The 20,487-nt window shown below is 51.0% G+C and overlaps 1 protein-coding gene across 1 annotated transcript; it reads left to right on the forward strand.

The window, feature by feature from the left end:
• Positions 1–322: 322 nt before the first annotated feature.
• On the forward strand, positions 323–18,669 carry THEM5 (thioesterase superfamily member 5). Its single transcript, XM_065947440.1, has 6 exons — positions 323–445; positions 2,402–2,603; positions 3,770–3,908; positions 17,630–17,740; positions 18,180–18,304; positions 18,623–18,669. Exons 1-6 carry the CDS (start codon positions 323–325, stop codon positions 18,667–18,669), a joined length of 747 nt encoding a protein of 248 aa, XP_065803512.1.
• The last annotated feature ends 1,818 nt before the right edge of the window (positions 18,670–20,487 follow it).

Below are 20,487 nucleotides of genomic sequence, written 5' to 3' on the forward strand. Positions count from 1 at the left end.
TTTCATTAAGTCCTCTTTTTCTCCTTTAACAAATATTTCTGAACTGAGGCTAGCCTTGCTCCGCATTCATGCCCAAGCAGCACCTGCCTCTCCCTAAGGGCTGGATGGGGCTTTGCACCAGCTAGGAGCCCCAAGCATCTGTGGGTGTTACATCAACCAGCCCAGCCTTGCCTAATCATCTGTGGTGGCAGCTTGCTAATAAAAGCCTGAGACAGAGAGGAGAGAGGCTTGTCTGAGAGGCAGCTGCGCCAACAGCACCAAGAAGCAGCTGGAAATCCCTCACTGGCCTCGCTGCTACAGCCCTGCAGCTCAGCGCTCAGTCATGCTACGGACAGGCTTCCAGATGGCAGTGATACTTGGTCACCATGGAGCTCTTCCTGGTCTCACCCACCTCCTGCCCAGATTCAACCCTGCCTCAGCCTTCGGATCCTCCACGGAGACCCTGGTGAGTGAGTTCTCAGTTCAACCAAATGCACAGCCTTCTGGAGCCCAAGGATATAGTTGCTGTTGTTGTTTCATTGCTAAGTTGTGATTCTTTGCAACCCCATGGACTGTAGCCCGCCTGGCTCCTCTGTCAATGGGGACTCTTCAGGCAAGTGAGCTGTCATTTCCTTCTCCAAGGATCTTCCTGACCCAAGGATCAAACCCAAGTCTTCTTCATTACAGGTGGACTCTTTACCATCTGAGCCACCTAGGGACCAACCCAAATCTCCTCTTCCTAGATCATGGCCAGGGTAGGTGAGCAGCTTGTTAGGAGCTATTTGATTTGGCAAAGGAAACCAAGTAGCCCAGGTCCCCAACGAAGACCACCAGGTTACTTTCCTCCTGATCTGAATCTTGTGTGGCCACCAATCACTTTCCTCTGACGGGGCTCAGACTGTTGGGACATCCCCAGGAGAAGGATGCTGTGTGCGGCCTTAGCAAACAACTGGCCTGTTGCCCACGGTTGCAGTTGGTGCATGAGCATCTGGTGCCACAGAGGACTCCTCTTCATCCCATAGAAGGTACTGCACCACTGCAGGTGCCCAAAACATGTTTCAAAAGAGCCCCTACTCCCCAGTTCCCCATTTTTACTCACTTCAGGGTGAGCACAGCTATGGACAGAGCCGAAGTAGCCCCTGAAGTGAGTAACAATGGTCCTCACCTGTGGTTCCACTCCCACCCCCACCCCCCGCCCCGAGGTAGACAGTTGCTCAGAATGAGCTCTGAAGTTCCCAGGTGGCATTAGTGGTAAAGAACCCACCCACCATGAAGGAGACAAAAAAGACGCAGATTCAATCCCTGGGTTAGGAAGATCTCCTGGAGGAGGGCACAGCAACCTACCCCAGTATTCTTGCCTGGAGAATTCCATGGACAGAGGAGCCTGGCGGGCTACGGTCCATGGTGCCGCAAAGAGTTGGAACCAACTGAAGCAACTTAGCACACACAGAAAGAGCTCTAGTCCAACCACCAGCTCATGTGCTCATAAGTTTGGCAACCTTAGCCATATTTCCTCAGTTTTCCCATCTGTACAGTGGGGCTAATACTAGCCATTTTCAGCCTCAAGGAATAGCTCCAGGTGGTTTTCACTTTTGTTCTTGTTTGGCTGCGTTGGGTCTTAGTTGCAGCACGTGGGATCTTCTTTGCGACATGCAGGATCTTTTATTCCAGCACTCCGACTCTCTAGTTGTGGCACAGGTTCAGTACTGCGGCGCACAGGCTTAGTTGCTCCTCAGCATGTGGGATTTTAGTTCCCTGACCAGGGATTGAACCTTCAATCTCTCCATTGCAAGGCAGATTCTTAATCACTGGTCCAGCAGGGAAGTCCCTTCTCAGGTTTTAAAGCAAGGCAATTATATTGCACCATCACAGAGATGCTGCCTCTAATTGTCAGCCCCAATGCCTTTCCTTCCCTTCCTTTGCACATTAGTGTCCCCTAGCCTGATAGCTCAGTTGGTAAAGAATCCACCTGCAATGTGGGAGACCCGGGTTCGATTTCTAGGTGGGGGAAGATCCACTGGAGAAGGGATAGGCTACCCACTCCAGTGTTCATGGGCTTTCCTTGTGACTCAGGTGGTAAAGAATCCTCCTGCAATGTGGGAGACCTGGGTTCGATCCCTGGGTTGGAAAGATCCCCTGGAGAAGGGAAAGGTTACCCACTCCAGTATTCTGGCCTGGAGAATTCCATGGACCGTATAGTCCATGGGGTCGCAAAGAGTCGGACACAACTGAGTGACTTTCACTTTTCCCCTTGCCTGGTCACTCTCAGGAGTCCCCAAGGGCCATTTCTCTCAACCCTGACAGAAGGGATTGAGGAGCCCAAGAACCCAGGAGCTGGGTTACATTAGGTACAAATCCCGCAGCCCAAACTATGGGCCACCTTCCAGAAAGCCATCTAGTCTCCCCAATCTTTCCTGCCCAGGTCTCAAGATTCTGTTGGGAGATGACAGAGAGTAAGAATTATGCCCTCCCCAATGCCAGCTGGGGTCCAGACATGCTGAGCCTGTATCATGAATTTCTGGAGAAGACCAAGACCGAAGGCTGGGTCAGATTGCCTTCCTTCAGGTCCAACAGAAACCACATCCAGGGGTTCAAGCTCCCACTAGAGTCATCAGCTAACTCAGGTAAGGCCTGGCCTGAGAGCAGCCCTTGGCATGCACATGAACCAGCCCACTGGAATCAGTTCGGCCAGCCCCTTTTCCGGCAGCCAGGGACTTTTCAGGAGGAAACTCACAAGCTCTCTGCAAGTTCTCAGCCAGAAGTTCTTTCTGGCAAGTCCACCCCTCATGCTGCAGCCCCAGGCACATGGATGAGGAGAGCATCCTCTCAGACCCCGCCCCCTACTCCCCTCCTCGTGGGGGATGAGAGCATGCCCAAGCAACCGCCTCTGCTCCCAGCCCAGAGTGCACCCTCCAGAGAACTGCTGACTCAGCCCTCCACCCATCTGCCTCCTCACCAGGGATACTTGCCTTACTGTCAAGCCTTATCCCAAGTCCTCCTCCCCGCCCCACAAAGGTCTGAGGATTCCCCCTTGCCCACTGGAGACCTTCCACACCATCCCTGTTCTGCTAGGCCCAGAGACTCCTGAAACACCCACAGGTCAGAGCAGTAGACCTTTCCACTTTGATCTCTCTGCATGTGCATGGACATGGACAGGTTAACATGTCTCTCTCACTCACATCTGTGTTCTTCCAGCCAAGTGCCGACTAGATGGTCCATTCAGTTTATGGAAAAAACAAAGTTGCATCGAAAATTTTTGAAGATTTTGGTTTTCATCCAAGAAAGATATGGTTCTTATAGTCACCTTGAAGGGAAAAAAAAAAATCAGAACTTTGTGGGATTCATTTGCACTTATTTTTCTGTTCCATATTGTTATTTTAAACAGTATGTGTATTAAATGCCTTACATTTTAATTTTCAATGTTTAAGGTCTCGTAAATTCTGACTTGTCTATGACCCTACAACTACTCTCAGCCAGAGAACTTCATAAATGTTTCTTCCTCAAGATTCAGGGCTCCCAGAGGACAGGGATGTGTCCCCCTCAGACCCAGGTCTCCAGAGGACAGGGCTGTTGTCCCCTCAGACCGAAGACCTTGAGGACAGGTCAGTGCCTCACTCTCCAGTTGAAGACTTCCCAAGAGCAGAGCCCGCGTGTCCCTGGTTCTCTCCTCAACAGTGTGCCAGAGGCCAGCTCCATCTCTGCTGCTGAATGACTGACCCTGCCTCCTGACTGGTCCCCCTGGCCTCACACACTCCCTCCTTCAGCTGTGTCACCGCCCATCTCTCCCCAGACAAAAGTGACTCACGCCTCTTCACCAGGTGTATTGAAAGGGAAGGACAAGGCTACGAGTATGTCATCTTTTTCCAACCATCTGAGAAGAAGTCCATCTGTCTTTTCCAACCAGGACCCTACCTGGAGGGGGCCCCAGGGTAAGATAACGGGCTAACCCTGGTGGGGGACATCTTTGACTGCTTCCTGGGCTTGGCCAAGGGGGTGGATTGGGCTCTACCAGCCTCTGGGCTCTGTACCTCTCTCTCTGGAGTTTGGTGGAGAGTGGGAGGCACTGGGCTTCAGTCTCACGGTGTCAGATGTGGAAGGATATTCTGTCATCTGGTTCAGTCCCCATTGGGCAGACAAGAGACAGTCTCCTTATTCCAGGCCTGGGAATTTTCCAGCAAAAAGGGGCCTTAGAAGCCACTCTGAGAAGGGTGTAGTGGACTCAGAAGATGACAAGATCTGGAGTTAAGGGCCAGACTTCCAGTCCTCCTCTGCCACTGCTTGTATGAAGACCCCAAGCAAGCAAGTTAACCTCTGTCTCCTGGCCTTCAGTCTCCTGGAAAAGGAAATGGCAACCCACTCCAGTATTCTTGCATGGAAAATTCCATGGACAGAGGAGCCTGGTGGGCTACAGTCCATGGGGTCACAAAGAGTTGGACATGACTGAAATGACTTAGCATGCATGCACTTCAGTCTCCTTCCCTAAATCTTGGGGCAGTAATATCTACCTCCCAGAATAGCTGAGAGATATTATATGAAGGGCCTGTGTGTATGTACTCATAAACCATAAAGCACAATACAGCTATCAGGCTATCTCTCCAAACTTCACCTTTGCCTGGTAGGCAAACTGAGGCGCATGGAGGTAAGTGATCTTGCCCAAGGTAGAACAGGGAGTTAAGGTCAGATCCAGGACTCTAACCCAGGAGGTGGGACTCCAAGTCCATTGCTTCTTCTGTACTCTGCTGCCTCCAAACTGGGAAGGGACCCAGGAAAGAACTCACACTGGATGTAAATACATTCACACTGAACATAAATACACACTCAGACAGGTCCTGAGCCTCTTGCTTAAGGACACTGGGTCCACGTCACCAGGTCCATGTTTGTCTGCCTTCTTATCCCTGTTCCTGCTTTAGACAGCCACTGAAGGCTAACTGTGGGGTCAGAATTCTTGCAAGGGAGAGGAGAGAGGGGAGGGAAGGAGAAACTTAAGGGTCCCAAGACCTTAGAGAGACTGAGTTGCAGTTAAACAGAATTCAAAGAGATTATTAGATGTCAGCACCTCTGCAGGCCACAGATTCCGACTGCAGCCCTTTCGTCCCCTTGGCCATCCTGAAGGTATCTTCCATGGGGACTTCCACATGAGTGTGTGCAGACACTGGGGGACTAGGTCAGAGCTCTACCCAGGCCACGGGTCCCCTCCCTTATGAAGAGGAAACCCCCCAAAGAGGCAAGGATAGGGTGGAATGTGGCCTTTGATTTGGGGGCTCATGGAAGTGGGGCTGGAGAGGCAGAAGAAGAACACTCAACACTGAGGCTAGAAGACTGAGGGGGTTCAAGAAGGGATCAGCACTGAATTAGAAACACCCAGGTCAGTCTACCTCCTGTGTAAGGAAAAGTCTTGTACTTCCTGCTGTCTTTCTTTCCTGGGAGCTTCTCACTCTCACACAAAACACTTCCCTTCTCACACTTTGGTCAACAAATGGCTGGAAGCTCCCCCAACACCAAGCAATTCTCTGTGACACCAACTGGGGGGTCCCACAATAGAACACTGTCTACCTAGAGATAGTGTCAGACCCCACAGGTTAAAGATTCAGTCCCACAAGACTGCTTTTACCCTTCTTCAGATGCCAACTGCAAGTGTAGGTGCGCAGGTTACCCACAATTTCTGATCTGGCAGTAACTGGTGGTTCCCAGTACCCTTTCCTCTAGTTGGATGAATTTACTATAACCATTCACAGAACTCAAAGAAACGCTTACTTATGTTCCAGTTCAGTTCAGTTCAGTCGCTCAGTCATGTCCGACTCTTTACGAACCCATAAACCACAGCACGCCAGAAATCCTTGTCCATCATGAACTCCCGGAGTTTACCCAAACCCATGTCCATTGAGTCGGTGATGCCATCCATCCATCTCATCCTCTGTCGTCCCCTTCTCCTCCTGCCCTCAATCTTTCCCAGCATCAGGGTCTTTTCAAATGAGTTACCTCTTCGCATCAGGTGGTCAAATTATTGGAGTTTCAGCTTCAACATCAGTCCTTCCAAAGAACACTCAGGTCTGATCTCCTTTAGGATGGACTGGTTAGATCTCCTTGCAGTCCAAGGGACTCTCAAGAGTCTTCCCCAACACCACAGTTCAAAGGCATCAATTCTTTGAAGGTCAGGTTTCTTTATAATTCAACTCTCACATCCATACGAATTCCCTGGTGGCTCAGACGGTAAAGTGTCTGCCTACAATGTGGGAGACCTGGGTTCGGTCCCTGGGTCGGGAAGATCCTCTGGAGAAGGAAATGGCAACTCACTCCAGTACTCTTGCCTGGAAAATCCCATGGATGGAGGAGCATCCATACATGACTGCTGGAAAAACTATAGCCTTGACTAGACGGACCTTTGCTGACAAGGTAATGTCTCTGCTTTTTAATTTGTGGTCTAGGTTGTTCATAACTTTCCTTCCAAGGAGTAAGTGTCTTTTAATTTCATGGCTGCAATCACCATCTGCAGTGACTTTGGAGCCCAAAAAATAAAGTCAGCCACTGTTTCCCCATCTATTTACTATGAAGTGATGGGACCAGATGCCATGATCTTAGTTTTCTGAATGTTGAGCTTTAAGCCAACTTTTTCACTCTCTTGTTTCACTTTCATCAAGAGGCTCTTTAGTTCTTCTTCACTTTCTGCCATAAGGGTGGTGTCATCTGCATATCTGTGGTTATTGATATTTCTCCCAGCAATCTTGATTCCAGATTGTGCTTCTTCGAGCCCAGCCTTTCTCGTGATGTACTCTGCATATAAGTTAAATGAGCAGGGTGACAATAGACAGCTTTGACATACTCCTTTTCCTATTTGGAACCAGTCTATTGTTCCATGTCCAGTTCTAACCGTTGCTTCCTGACCTGCATACAGGTTTCTCAAGAGGCAGGTCAGGTGGTCTGGTATTTCCATCTCTTGAAGAATTTTCCACAGTTTATTGTGATCCACACAGTCAAAGGCTTTGGCATAGTCAATAAAGCAGAAATAGATGTTTTTTTGGAGATCTCTTGCTTTTTCAGTGATCCAGCAGATGTTGGCAATTTGATCTCTGGTTCCTCTGCCTTTTCTAAAACCAGCTTGAACATCTGGAAGTTCTCTGTTCACGTATTGCTGAAGCCTGGCTTGGAGAATTTTGAGCATTACTTTACTAGCATGTGAGATTAGTGTAATTATGCAGTCATTTGAGCATTCTTTGGCATTACCTTTCTTTGGGACTGGAATGAAAACTGACCCTTTCCAGTCCTGTGGCCACTGCTGAGTTTTCCAAATTTGCTGGCATATTGAGTGCAGCACTTTCACAGCATCATGCATCTTTTAAGATTTGTAATAGCTTAACTGGAATTCCATCACCTCCACTAGCTTTGTTCATAGTGATGCTTTCTAAGGCCCACTTGACTTCACATTCCAGGATGTCTGGCTCTAAATGAGTGATCACACCATCGTGATTATCTGGGTCGTGAAGATGGTTTTTGTACAGTTCTTCTGTGTATTGTTGCCACCTCTTTCTTAATATCTTCTGCTTCTGTTAGGTACATACCATTTCTGTCCTTTATTGAGCCCATCTTTGCATGAAATGTTCTCTTGGTATCTCTAATTTTCTTGAAGAGATCTCTAATCTTTCCCATTCTATTGTTTTCCTCTATTTCTTCACATTGATCACTGAGGAAGGCTTTCTTATCTCTCCTTGCTATTCTTTGGAACTCTGCATCCAAATGGGTATTTCTTTCCTTTTCTCCTTTGCTTTTTGCTTCGTTTCTTTTCACAGATATTTGTAAGGCTTCTTCAGACAGCCATTTTGCTTTTTTACATTTCTTTTTCTTGGGGATGGTCTTGATCCCTGTCTCCTGTACAGTGTCATGACCCTCCGTCCATAGTTCATCAGGCACTCTGTCTATCAGATCTAGTCCCTTAAATCTATTTCTCACTTCCACCGTATAATAATAAGGGATTTGATTTAGGTCATACCTAAATGATCTAGTGGTTTTCCCCACTTTCTTCAATTTAAGTCTGAATTTGGCAATAAGGAGTTCATGATCTGAGCCACAGTCAGCTCCCTGTCATGTTTTTGCTGACTGTATAGAGCTCCTACATCTTTGGTTGTGAAGAATATAATCAATCTGATTTCGGTGTTGACCATCTGGTGATGTCCATGTGTAGAGTCTTCTCTTGTGTTGTTGGAAGAGGGTGTTTGCTATGACCAGTGCCTTCTCTTGGCAAAACTCTATTAGCCTTTGCCCTGCTTCATTCTGTATTCCAAGGCCAAATTTGCCTGTCTCTCCAGGTGTTTCTTGACTTCCTACTTTTGCATTCCGGTCCCCTATTATGAAAAAGACATCTTTTTTGGGTGTTAGTTCTACAAGGTCTTATAGGTCTTCATAGAACCATTCAACTTCAGTTTTTTCAGCTTTAATGGTCAGGGCATAGTCTTGGATTACCATGATATTGAATGATTTGCCTTGGAAATGAACAGAGATCATTCTGTCATTTTTGAGATTGCATCCAAGTACTGCATTTCAGACTCTTTTGTTGACTATGATGGGTACTCCATTTCTTCTAAGGGATTCTTGCCCACAGTAGTAGATGTAATGGTCATCTGAGTTAAATTCACCCATTCCAGTCCATTTTAGTTCGCTGGTTCCTAGAATGTCGATGATTCACTCTTGCCATCTCCTATTTGACCACTTCCAATTTGCCTTGATTCATGGACCTAACATTCCAGGTTCCTATGCAATATTACTCTTTATAGTATCGTACCTTGCTTCTATCACCCAGTCACATCCACAACTGAGTCTTGTTTTTGCTTTGGCTCCATCCCTTCATTCTTTCTGGAGTTATTTCTCCACTGATCTCCAGTAGCATATTGGGCACCTACCAACCTGGGGAGTTCTTCTTTCAGTGTCCTATCTTTTTGTCTTTTCATACTGTTCATGGGGTTCTCAAGGCAAGAATACTGAAGTGGTTTGCCATTCCCTTCTCCAGTGGACCACGTTCTGTCAGACCTCTCCACCATGACCCGTCCGTCTTGGGTGGCCCCACATGGCATGGCTTAGTTTCACTGAGTTAGACAAGGCTGTGGTCCATGTGACCAGCTTGGCCTGTTGTCTGTGATTGTGGTTTCAGTCTGTCTGCCCTCTGATGCCCTCTCTCAGTGCCTACCGTCTTACTTGGTTTTCTCTTACCTTGGACGTGGGGTATCTCTTCACGGCTGCTCCAGCAAAGCGCAGCCGCTGCTCCTTATCTTGGACATGGGGTATCTCCTCTGGGCTGCCGCTCCTGACCTTGGAAGTGGGGTACTTATGTTTACCAGTTTATTAAAGATATGGTAAAGGATGAACAGGCTTCTGTTAGAAAACGCCGCGGGAAGAAAGAGCCACCTCTAAGGACTGGTGGTAAAAGGCCTTTAATGGGCGGTCGCTCTCGGGCAGAACTCCCGGGGAGGGGCGGGTGAGCGAGGAGACAAAGGGAGTCTTCGAGGAAGGAGAGGTGGGGAGAGGTTTTATAGCCCGGGCCGGGCGCCCAGGCCAGGTCTTTCTATGTAAGGAAGAAAGCGCGGGCTAGAGCGGCGGTGGGTGTCCAAGGGCTCTGTGTCGGTTCCTGATCGGACCAGGCTGCAGGGGGGGTCGGTCCCCGGAAGTTTAGCCAGCCTCCGGAACTTGTCTGCGACACTTTTCCAGGGGCATGCCTCAACATACCCGACCTTTCATTCTGGCCTTTTTGCTATAGGACAAGGGGCGCCGGTTCTCTCTGGCTTCTTCCTGCTGAACGGGGGCGGCGAGGGGTAGGGTGTGGCCGGGATGGCAGGGAGCGTTTGTTGGAAGCCCTTGGTACTGCTGTCGCGACACCATCAGCTGGACCGTGTTGAGCCGTTGTTTGATAAAGGCCAAGAGCCTGATCTCCCAGGGCCAGAGGCTGAGTTGGCCCTTCGTCGTCTGTCGGTTGTGGCAGGACCCGGTCTGCATGTTTTCTCAGCAAGGATCGTAAGAGGGAGAAGAGGGGGAGGTACCCCGCGAGTGGGGGAGCCTCTCCCTCTGGGAGGTGAGTCAGGAGGTAGGGCCTGCCTTAGAGCAGTTTAAAAGGGGTCAAACCTGTTTTGGAGTGTGGTGTGGTGCGAATGCGAGTGAGCGCCAGAGGGAGGAGGTCGACCCAAGACAGCCGCAGTTCTGAGGCAAGCTTGGTCAGGTGTGTCTTGATGATGCCGTTTACCCGCTCTACCTTGCCTGACGATTGGGGCCGATAGGGGATGTGGAGATGCCAGACGATGTCCAGGGCCATAGCCACCTGCTGGGAGATCTGTGAGATGAATGCAGGCCCATTGTCAGACTGGAGAGAGTTTGGCAACCCAAATCTGGGAATGAGATGGGTCGTCAAGACCTCTGCCACCGCCGCTGCCGTTTCTCGGGCGGTGGGGAAGGCCTCGACCCATCCTGAAAAGGTGTCTACTAAGACCAGCAGATAGCGGTAGGTTCGATGTCTGGGCATGTGGGTGAAGTCTATCTGCCAATCCTGCCGGGCATATGTCCCCTTAGCTGGTGAGTCTCTTGTGGGGGTTGGAGTCCTCCTTGAGGAGAGGTGGAAGCACATGTTAGGCAGGAGCGGTGGACAGCATATATGGTCTGTCTGAGATGTAGGGGAGAAAAGACAGGGCTGAGAAAGGAAAAGAGAGCCCTTGGTCCGATGTGGAGGGTATTGTGGATTTGGGATATTATGGCCTTAGCCTGGCGCTCAGGAAGCACCGGTTTATTATGGAGTAATATCCATCCCGACGAGTGCCTCTGAGCCCCTTCCTGTGCCAGCAAGGCTCTGGCTTCTTTGCTGGAATAATCGGGGTTGAGGGTGAATCTCAAAGTCAGCAAGGGCTCGGGGCTTGTTGTAAGATGATTTGTCAAGCCACTTGGTCTGCCATATTATTACCCAGAGCGACAGTGTCTTGAGTATTTCGGTGTCCCTTGCAGTGTATGATAGCGACCTCTTTGGGCAGGGATAAGGCATCTAACAGTCGAGTAATGTGGGGGGGGGGGGGCATTATAGATGGGGGATATTTTAGTGGTCAGGAAGCCCTGCTCTTTCCAGATTGCCGCGTGAGAATGGGCAATCAAGAAGGCATATTTGGAGTCTGTGTAAATATTGGCCCTTTTTCCTTTTGCTAGGTGTAAGGCTCTAGTTAGGGCTGTTAGTTCAGCTTTCTGAGAGGTCGTCCCGGGTGGCAAGGGCTGAGCCTCCAGGACTTTTCGGGTGGTTACCACAGCATAAGCCACGCTTCGTTCCCATCAGGATCTCGCTTTGAGCTCCCATCGACGAACAAAGTTAGCTCTGGATCTGGTAGAGGTTCGGAAAACAGGTTGTGAGGTGGTTGCATAAGGGACTCAAGGACCTCTGGGCATGAGTGGGCTGGGGGTTTTGAGGAAAGGGGGAGGGAGGGCAACGAGGAAAGCAGGTTTAATTGTGGAGAACGACCCACAGAAACTTGCGGATTGTCCAAAAATACCAGGTGAAACTGCTGGAGCCTGGACTTGCTGAGGTCAGAGAGAAATCTAGAGGCTAGAAGATCACCAAGGCGATGAGGTGAGAAGATGGTCAGGGGTTGACCATGAATCAGCTTTTTAGCATCAGCGTACAATGTTGTCGCTGCTGCTAGTGTCTGCAGGCAGGGGAACCATCTCCTGACTGTGGGGTCAAGTTGTTTGGATATGTAAGCAATAGGCAGCAGTTCGGGGCCAATCGGCTGCACCAAGGCTCCAAAGGCTATCCCTCCCTTTTTATCAGTGTATAAATGGTATGGATAGTTGGGATTGGGAAGAAAGAGAGGGGGTGCAGCCAATAGGGTTGAGCGTAAAGCGTGGAAGGCCTGAGCCACTTCGGTGGGGGAAAGACAGTGGTCCTGTGGGAGTCTCTTTAGCGGTGGCATATAGGGGTTTGGCCATGGTGGCGTAATTTGGGACCCAGTGTCGGAAGAATCTCGTCAGTCTTAAGAAGGACAATATCTGGTCTCCGTTGGCCGGAGGGCAGAGGGACCTGAGGAGGCTACACCGATCTGCTGTCAGGGCCTTAGTGGTAGGGGTGATTTGGAGGCCTAGATAGACAACAGAAGTCTGAGTCAGTTGAGCTTTGGATTGTGAGGCTCTGTAGCCCTGGGAACCGAGGAAATTAAGAAGAGTCGCAGAATGTTGTTGGGAGGTCTCTTCTGAGGGGCTGCAGAGGAGCAAGTCATCTACATACTGGAGGAGGGTGCTAGGACGGAGCGAGCATCTGGCCAGGTCCCGGGACAGAGCCTGCCCGAAGTAATGGGGACTGTTTCTGAACCCCTGAGGGAGTACGGTCCATGTGAGTTGTGTGGTCAACTGGGTGTCGTGGTCAGTCTAGGTGAAAGCAAAGAGGAATTGGCAGTCGGGGTGGAGTGGGATGGTAAAAAAGGCATCTTTGAGGTCAATAACGGTGAAATGAGAGGTTTTGGGAGGTATGGAAGAAAGGAGGGTGTAGGGGTTGGGGACAAGTGGATGGGCAGGGACCACCGCCGCATTGATTAGGTGGAGATCCTGCACTAGCCGATAGTCTCCTGAAGCCTTTTGAACAGGGAGGATGGGCGTGTTGCAGGGGGAAGTCATGGGGATCAGGAGACCCTGTGCCATGAGGCGGTCGATGATGAGCCTTAGCCCCCTGAGGTTACAGGTAGACAGAGGAAACTGGGGCTGGGCTGGGAAACAGGTGGGGTCCCTTAGCCGGATGAGGACGGGAGGGTGGTGCCGAGCCACCACCGGGACTCGGGTGTCCCAGACTTCAGGATTAACAGAAGAGGTTGGAGGGTCAACAAGTAGCATTAGGAAGGCCCCTGATGTGGAAGCCGATTCTGGAGTTAGGTGAAGAGTGGCCTTTAGCTTAGCGAGAATATCTCTTTTCAAGAGAGGAGTGGGGCAGGAGGGGATGGCCAAAAAGGAGTGGGTAAATAGGCAGGAATTTAACTGACAGGATAGTGGTTGGGTTTGGAGCAGACACGAGGGTTGGCCGTCAATGCCCATAACCGAAACCTGGGAAGGACGTAAAGTGCCCCCGAAAGAGGAAAGGACCGAATAGGTAGCCCCCATATCAACTAGAAAGTTGATAGACTTACCCGCTACCTGGAGCGTTACCCTGGGCTCGGCTTGGGTTATCGGGGTTCCCGAGTCGGGGCGGCGTCAGTCATCGTCGAAGCTCAGCAGCTCTAAGGCCAGAGCAGGGCAGGAGGTCTCCCTGGGGCGCTCTGGTCTCCAGCCCCTAGAGGTCGGGGCCCGAGAGGCCTGGGGACAGTCACTAGCCCAGTGTCCTCGCTGTTTGCACAATGGGCACGGCTTGGAAGGAGGCTGCAGATTGGGGCACATCTTGGCCCAGTGTCTTTCTTGGCCACACTTGAAGCAGGCCCCCGGAGGGGGGTTTTGGGGCCCTGAGCCCGCTGCCAGCCGCAGGGCCGCTACCAAGGCCTGGGTTTGCTGGTTTAGGAGGCTTTCTTGAAATTCGGCCTTTTGCTTGAGCCTTGCCTTTCGGCTGGCCTCAGCAGTTTTTTTTTATGGGCGTTGTAAACCTTAAAGGCCATTTTTACCAGGTCTCGAATAGGGGTATGAGGGCCGTCCTCGGCCTTGGCCAGCTTTTTTTGGATGTCAGGTGCGGATTGGGAGATAAAACGATTGGCCAAGGTAGCTGCCCTGATGGGAGACTCAGGGGGCAGTCTAGTGTATTGAACAACGGCCTCAGTCAGCCGATTAAGAAACATGGCTGGGTTTTTATCGGGACCCTGAGTCACCTCATCTAGTTTGAGGAGGTTTACAACCTTATGAGAGGACATTTCCATCCCATCGAGGATGCACTTTATCATATAGCGTAACCGCAGCTGGCCGCCACCCCCTTCCTGGTAGTTTTAATCAGGGTCGGTGTCAGGAACTGCCTGAGCTCCCGGGGGGATGCTCGAGGGAGGGGCTGGCACAGTGCCGCTGATTGGCCTGAGCCCTGGCTACCGTCTAAATGGCCTGCCTCTCTTTGGGAGTAGTGGTAGACCCCAGGATGACATATATGTCCTGCCATGTTAAGGCATAGGCGCAGGTCAGACTAGTAAACTGCTTAATGTACTGAGTGGGGTTGGAGGAAAAGGATCCCAGTTTGGCCTCAATCTGTGCTAAGTCCTGGAGAGAGAAGGGGACGTGGATCTGGGCCAGGCCGTCGGCTCCGGCTACTAGTCGCAGAGGGAGTAGCGGGACTGGAGAGGGGGGAGGGGAGGCTCCTGGAGGGTTGCTATGGGAGTGAGAGTGGGAGCTAACCGGAGAAGTGGAGGGAGTGATGGGGGAAAGGGGAGGGTATAAGATAGGGTAAGGGGCCGGAGGATCTGGGGCCGGCGGTGGAATCTCGGGGGCGGGAGCAGGAACAAAAGAAGCCGGAGGGGGCAGGAGGGGCCGGAGTGGAGGGGGAGGGGGTAGGAACCGGAGAGGAAGGGGTGGGACGAGAGCGCAATGCCCCAAAGGCCTGAACAAAGGGGACCTCAGACCATTTTCCTGTTCTCCGGCAGTAATTATCTAAATCACGGAGGACGTCAAAGTCTAATGTCCCTGTGGCTGGCCATTATGAGCCATTATCTAGGGAATACTGAGGCCAGGGCTGTGAACACAGAAAAGTGAGCTGCTTGGGGCGGATATCTCACTTTGGTCTTAGAGTCCGCAGGTTAGCCGGCAGGAACTCTAAGGGGGTGGAGTATTGGGGATCGGGTTTGGAGGCTGTCTATCCCATGGCGACCATGGGGTGTGGAGGCAACCCCCGCTGTCTGAACATCTTCGGAAGAGTCAAGGGGAGCTGGAGGTCCGTGTAGTCGCGGGGAACGTCTTCCTCACGACCACAGGGACCCAGAAAGGCCGAAGCCGGAGGTCTACTCAGTCGTTTAGGATGTCTCCCTCACGAACTGGTGACCGGAGAAGGCAGAAGCCGGAGGCCGAAGCCAGAGGTCTACTCAGCCGCTGGGGACGTCTCCCCACCAGCTGGTGACGGGGAGGGCCCAGTAAGTGCTCACCCGTTACGGGGCCCTAGGAAGTGGTCGCCAGGGAGGGCAGGCCCCAAAGCCGAAGGGACTTACTCCGTATCCTGCCGTCCGGGGGGTTGGTCTGTCGCCTGGGTCCAAGGCTTCCGCGGCGGTGGAGCTCGAGGGGGCCTCAACGGCGAGTGCCGGGGGGGCCCTCACCTCGGGCCCCACGTTTGGGGCGCCAGATGTTAGAAAACGCTGTGGGAAGAAAGAGCCGCCTCTAAGGACCGGTGGTAAAAGGCCTTTAATGGGCGGTTGCTCTCGGACAGAACTCCCAGGGAGGGGCGGGTGAGCGAGGAGACAAAGGGAGTCTTCGAGGAAGGAGAGGTGGGGAGAGGTTTTATAGCCCGGGCCGGGCGCCCAGGCCAGGTCTTTCTATGCAAGGAAGAAAGCGCGGGCTAGAGCGGCGGTGGGTGTCCAAGGGCTCTGTGTCGGTTCCTGATCAGACCAGGCTGCAGGGGGGGTCGGTCCCCGGAAGTTTAGCCAGCCTCCGGAACTTGTCTGCAGCACTTTTCCCAGGGCATGCCTCAACATACCCGACCTTTCAGCTTCCCTAGTAGCTCAGTCGGTAAAGAATCTGCCTGCAGTACAGGAGACCCAGGTTCAGTCCCTGTGTGAGGAAAATCCCCTGGAGAAGGAAATGGCAATCCACTCCAGTATACTTGCCTGGAAAATCCTGTGGACAGAGGAGCCTGGCGGGTTACAGTCCATGGGGTCACAAAGAGTCAGACACAACTGAGCAGCTAAACCACCACCAAAGGATGAACAACCAGATGGAATAAGTCTGTAAGAGAAGGTCTGGGAACACATCCTGAGTGCAAGAGCTTCTGTTCTTGTGGAGTTGTGGCGCATCACCCTCCTAGCGTGGATGTGTTCGCCAACCCATACTAACTGGAATTCTTATGGAGGCTACAACACATAGGTATGATCCATCATTAACTTCATTTTCAGCCCTTCTCCCTTCTCAACAGAACTAGAGGTTGTGGGGGCGGGACTGAAAATTCCAAGCTTCTAATCATGGCATGGTCTTTCTGGTAACCAGCCCTCAACCAGGAGAGCCCACCCAGAGTCACCTTGTTAGAACAAGAGACATTCCTATCACACAGGAAATTATGAGGGTTTCAGGAGCTCTATGCCAGGACCCAGGGGCAGAGACCAAGATCCCCTGGAGAAGGCATAGGCTACCCACTCCAGGATCCCTGGGCTTCCCTTGACTCAGATGATAAAGTATCTGCCTGCAAAGCAGTTCAATCCCTGGGTTGGGAAGATCCCCTGGAGGAGGGCATGGCAACTCACTCCAGTATTCTTGCCTGGAGAAACCCCATGAACAGAGGAGCCAGGTGGGCTACAGTTCATGGGGTCGCAGAGTCTGGCATGACTAAGTGACTAAGCACAGCACAGCATATATACATATTCTATTATCTTACAAGTACCCGTCCAGCCCCACGGCAATGAGGCAGGGTAGAATAACTGACCAAGAGCTACCCTGAAGCATCTTCACACTTGCCACTGGGTCCTGGGCCCTGAACAAAGAGGGAGGAGCAGGCTTACTGTTCTTCAACTACAACTCTTCCCCCATTTCAAGTCATGTGGGAAGGGAAGTGGCTTGAAGCGTATGTGAAATTTTATAAACATTATCTCATTTGATCTGATGAGACACAAATTATTTTTATTCACAATTCACAGTGAGAAAACTAAGGCTTAGAAAGGTTTAGCAACTTGCACAAGATCAAACAGATAGTGAAGGTGGAGCAAGGAGTCAAACCAGGCGGGTGTGGTTGCGTGGCCCCCAGTACTTTCCACCAAAGGGAGCAGAAGCAGGGGGGTGTGGGAAGCCTGCTGATGGCAGGCACAGCAGGGTAACCCGTGATAGCCCATCAGGGAAGCTGACCTGGTTGGTGGAGAATCGGCATCACACTGTTAAAAGTCAGAAATAGGAATCTCTTTCGAGTTATCTGCTTTCTAAAACTCGGTGCCTTTCTATTTCCCCCAACTTAACCAGCAATGGAGCTTTGGCATGAAGAAAGTCAGGTTACACAAGTTAGAACGAGAATTTGCACCCTTTAAATAAAGCAAGTGTGTGCAGCATCTACTGAAGCTGGCTCTCAGCTTTCCACAGGCAGCACCGCTCTGGAGTCCATCTTGTCATCACTGAATAGGTCCTAGGTCAAGTGTCATGGTTACCCATCAAGAAAATGTGGGTTCAACACTGGCCATAGTGACTGGTGAGGTGAGAGCTGCCAAAGGTCACAGTTTAGAGACTAAAGCCCAAAAGTTCAGGGGCTTTTCCATCCCCTGAAGGAGTGCACCTTTCCAAACTAGGGTGATTGCTACCAGCAGTTAGGCGATGAATCAGACAAAAGGTTTCTTCCATTCATTCTATCAGAAAAAAATTTTTTTCCTGGTGAAACACAATAATGGCATCAGTGGTTGCTAACACAGGCTGTAGTAGTAACATGAAAGAAAAACCAGCTGATTTTGACTGGTTTCACCAGACAGGCTCCAGATCTATTTCCTTTCTTTTCCTGGGGAAAGATGGAAGTGGTGGTGGTCGGGGGTGGGTTTTTGTCCCTGGCCTTACTCCCTGCCCTCTCCCCCAGGTTTGCCCATGGAGGGTCCCTGGCAGCCTTGATAGATGAGACCTTTTCTAAAACTGCTTACCTGTCTGGAGAGGGGCTGTTAACAGTAAATTTCAACATCAAGTTCAAAAAGTAAGTATGGGGTACTACCCTGGCAGTCCAGTGGTTAATACACCTCACATCCCATGCAGAGAGTGTGGGCTCAATCCCTGGTCAGAGAACTAAGACCCCACATGCTATATGGTGTGGCCAAAAAATTAAACAAACAAACAAAAAATCAGGTTGTTTTTTTTAAAGTAAGTACAGACCTTTGGGGTGTTGGCCATTGAGGGGGCAGTTGGGGCGCAGAAGACCTGTCATGTTCCTTCCCCAGCCACACAGTCCCTTGGTCCCCTAGCCAGATCAGAACCTCTGCCATGCAACTCTGGTTGCTGGCAGATGGGCCCTGATCCAGGAGCCACTTAAGTCCTTGAGACAAGGTAAGATGAAGAGAAGTATGAGGGAGGACAGAGAGTTGAGGGGCAGGGCCCAGGGGCTTACATGAGTGGGGCTAAGCCACCTCCTCTCCCAGCTTGATTCCCCTGGGCTCTCTGGCTGTGCTGAACGTCAACGTGGAAAAGATCGAGGACCACAAGATATACCTGTCCTGTGTCACCCAGAGCAGAGACCAGCTGACAGTTTATGCTAAAGCCTCAGGTAAGAGGACCTGAGCCCCAGCCCCTGGCCCTGTCCTGCTGGAGCCATGCCCAGAACAAACAGAAGGGGAAATGCTAAGGATCCAATCCCAAGGTGGGCTCCAGCTCTTTAGAGTGGGATTGGGACCTGCTGTACACACAGACAAAGTGAGGAAAAACCGAATTAAGACTTTTTTTTTTCTGTATATGAGTGGCCCAGTATGTCTCACAAAGACAGGACCCAGGTACTGAGTAACTGGGTACCAAAGCTCTGAGCACCCCATCAACTCCTGCCATCCATGCTTTGGCCCCTGCCATTTGGCTCACGCTTCTCTTGCAGGCACTTTCCTCCAGATGCAGCTGGAAGAGGATTCATCTCAACACTAGACACAGTGCCTTCAGGAGAGCCTACCGACGACCACCTTGCCTACCGGGGACCCCCCACAGAGCAGGGGGGTGCCCCAGAAGTAACGGGTGAAGTGAGGGAGGGGGTGCTTCCCTTGCATAAATAAAGTCTCACAGCCCTGTTCTCAGTCCAAGACGCTCCTATAGTTGAAACTCAAAATTCTTCCGGGGCCTCCCACATACCCACTTTCCCATTCAGCACCCAGAGGAGAGGTGTACTGAGGCCTGCCAGGCGCTGGGTGAGGCGCCAGGCACATAGTGATGAAAGATAAGGCCCGTGGCCTCAGCATGCACGGCGCTGGGCGGGGAGCACAGCACCCCGTCAACTCCTCCCACCCCACCGAAGCCCCGGTTATGACACAAAGGGAGGAGGGGTCAGTTTTACTCTAGGAAAGCAATCAGAGGTTTTCTAGAGGAAGCGGTGCTTGAACTGAGTCTCAAAAGTTAAGTGGTGTCCACCAGGCAGGCAGGGGAGAGGAGGATATTCTGAACAGGGGGCAAAGACACAGTGACTTTGGAGAACAGCAAGGTGTTGAGTGGGGCAGGAGTTTAGCAAGAGAGAAGGGGGCAGGGCGGGTGCAGGCCATGGAAGGCACCTTAAACGGTGCAGTGGAGCTTGAACTTTGTCTTGTAGGCAACAGGGATCCTTTAAAGGGTTTGGGCTGGGGCATGGCATAAAGTTTTGTTTTTTGGAAAGATGACTCTGGCGACAACAAGAGGTCAGCAAGACTAAAGATGGGAGCACTGGTTAGGAGACCCCTGTGGGGCTCCAACAAGAGACAGTAAGGACCTAACATGGTTCAAAGCAATGAAGAAGATGAGAGATATGAAAATGTTGCAAAGAGTACAGTTTCTGGCTTGATGGTTCCAGGTGGCATCACTGGGCATAGAGGGAAGCAGGTCTGCAGTGGAGGGAGATGCTGAGGTCAACTTCACACAAATTGAGCTTGAAGTACCCATGGAACCTTCACCACAAGGGGAGCAGCAGCAGGAGCCCTGGATATTATCATTTGGAACTCAGAATTGATTCATACTGACTCAATCTGTAAGTCATCAATATAAAAACTGACATGGAATCCCACGAAGTGGATTATGCAGAATGAAAGTGAAGAGGAGCCAGGGAACATGAGAGGGACAAGATGAGACAGGAAGGAAGGATGGGGAAAGGGGCCAGTGACGGAACATGTGGTCACACTAAGGCTTAAAGCAGGGACAGAGAATCAAACACCCACTAAGGAGGCCAAGAATAGGACAGGTGGGACCCCCGTTAGATCAGTAGTATCAAATGCTATAGAGAAAGCAAACAAGAATTAAAAAGAGGCCTTTGGACTTGGCAGTAAGGAAGGTGGTGGTCTTTTTTGCCAGGAGGTAGGAGTAAAATCTAGATTGTGGTAGATGAAAAACTGAATGGGAATGACAAACTGAATTGGGATGAGTCTTTCTAGAAATTTTGTTGCTATTATGTTATTTAAAGAAAAAGAGTTAAGTGTATTGAGGAGAAAGATGTCATCTTGCAGAGTAGCCATCTGGTCTTAGAGATGGATCAAGAGCACAAATGGAGGGACTTCCCTGGCAATCCAAGGGATTCTTAACCAAGAATCCACCTGCCAATGCAGGGGACATGGGTTTGATCCCTGGTCCTGGAAGATCCCACATGCTGAGCGGCAACTAAGCCTGTGGGCCACAGCTACTAAAGCTCTGGAGTTCACAGGTGGACACAAGTGGAGACAGAAGAACATCAATGTGACTCTGAGACCAAAAGGAAGGAGTTGGAGGGTGGGACAGAGAGGGATTAGAAGT

Source organism: Muntiacus reevesi, chromosome 1 (assembly GCF_963930625.1).
Source record: "Muntiacus reevesi chromosome 1, mMunRee1.1, whole genome shotgun sequence".
Lineage (NCBI taxonomy): Eukaryota > Metazoa > Chordata > Mammalia > Artiodactyla > Cervidae > Muntiacus > Muntiacus reevesi.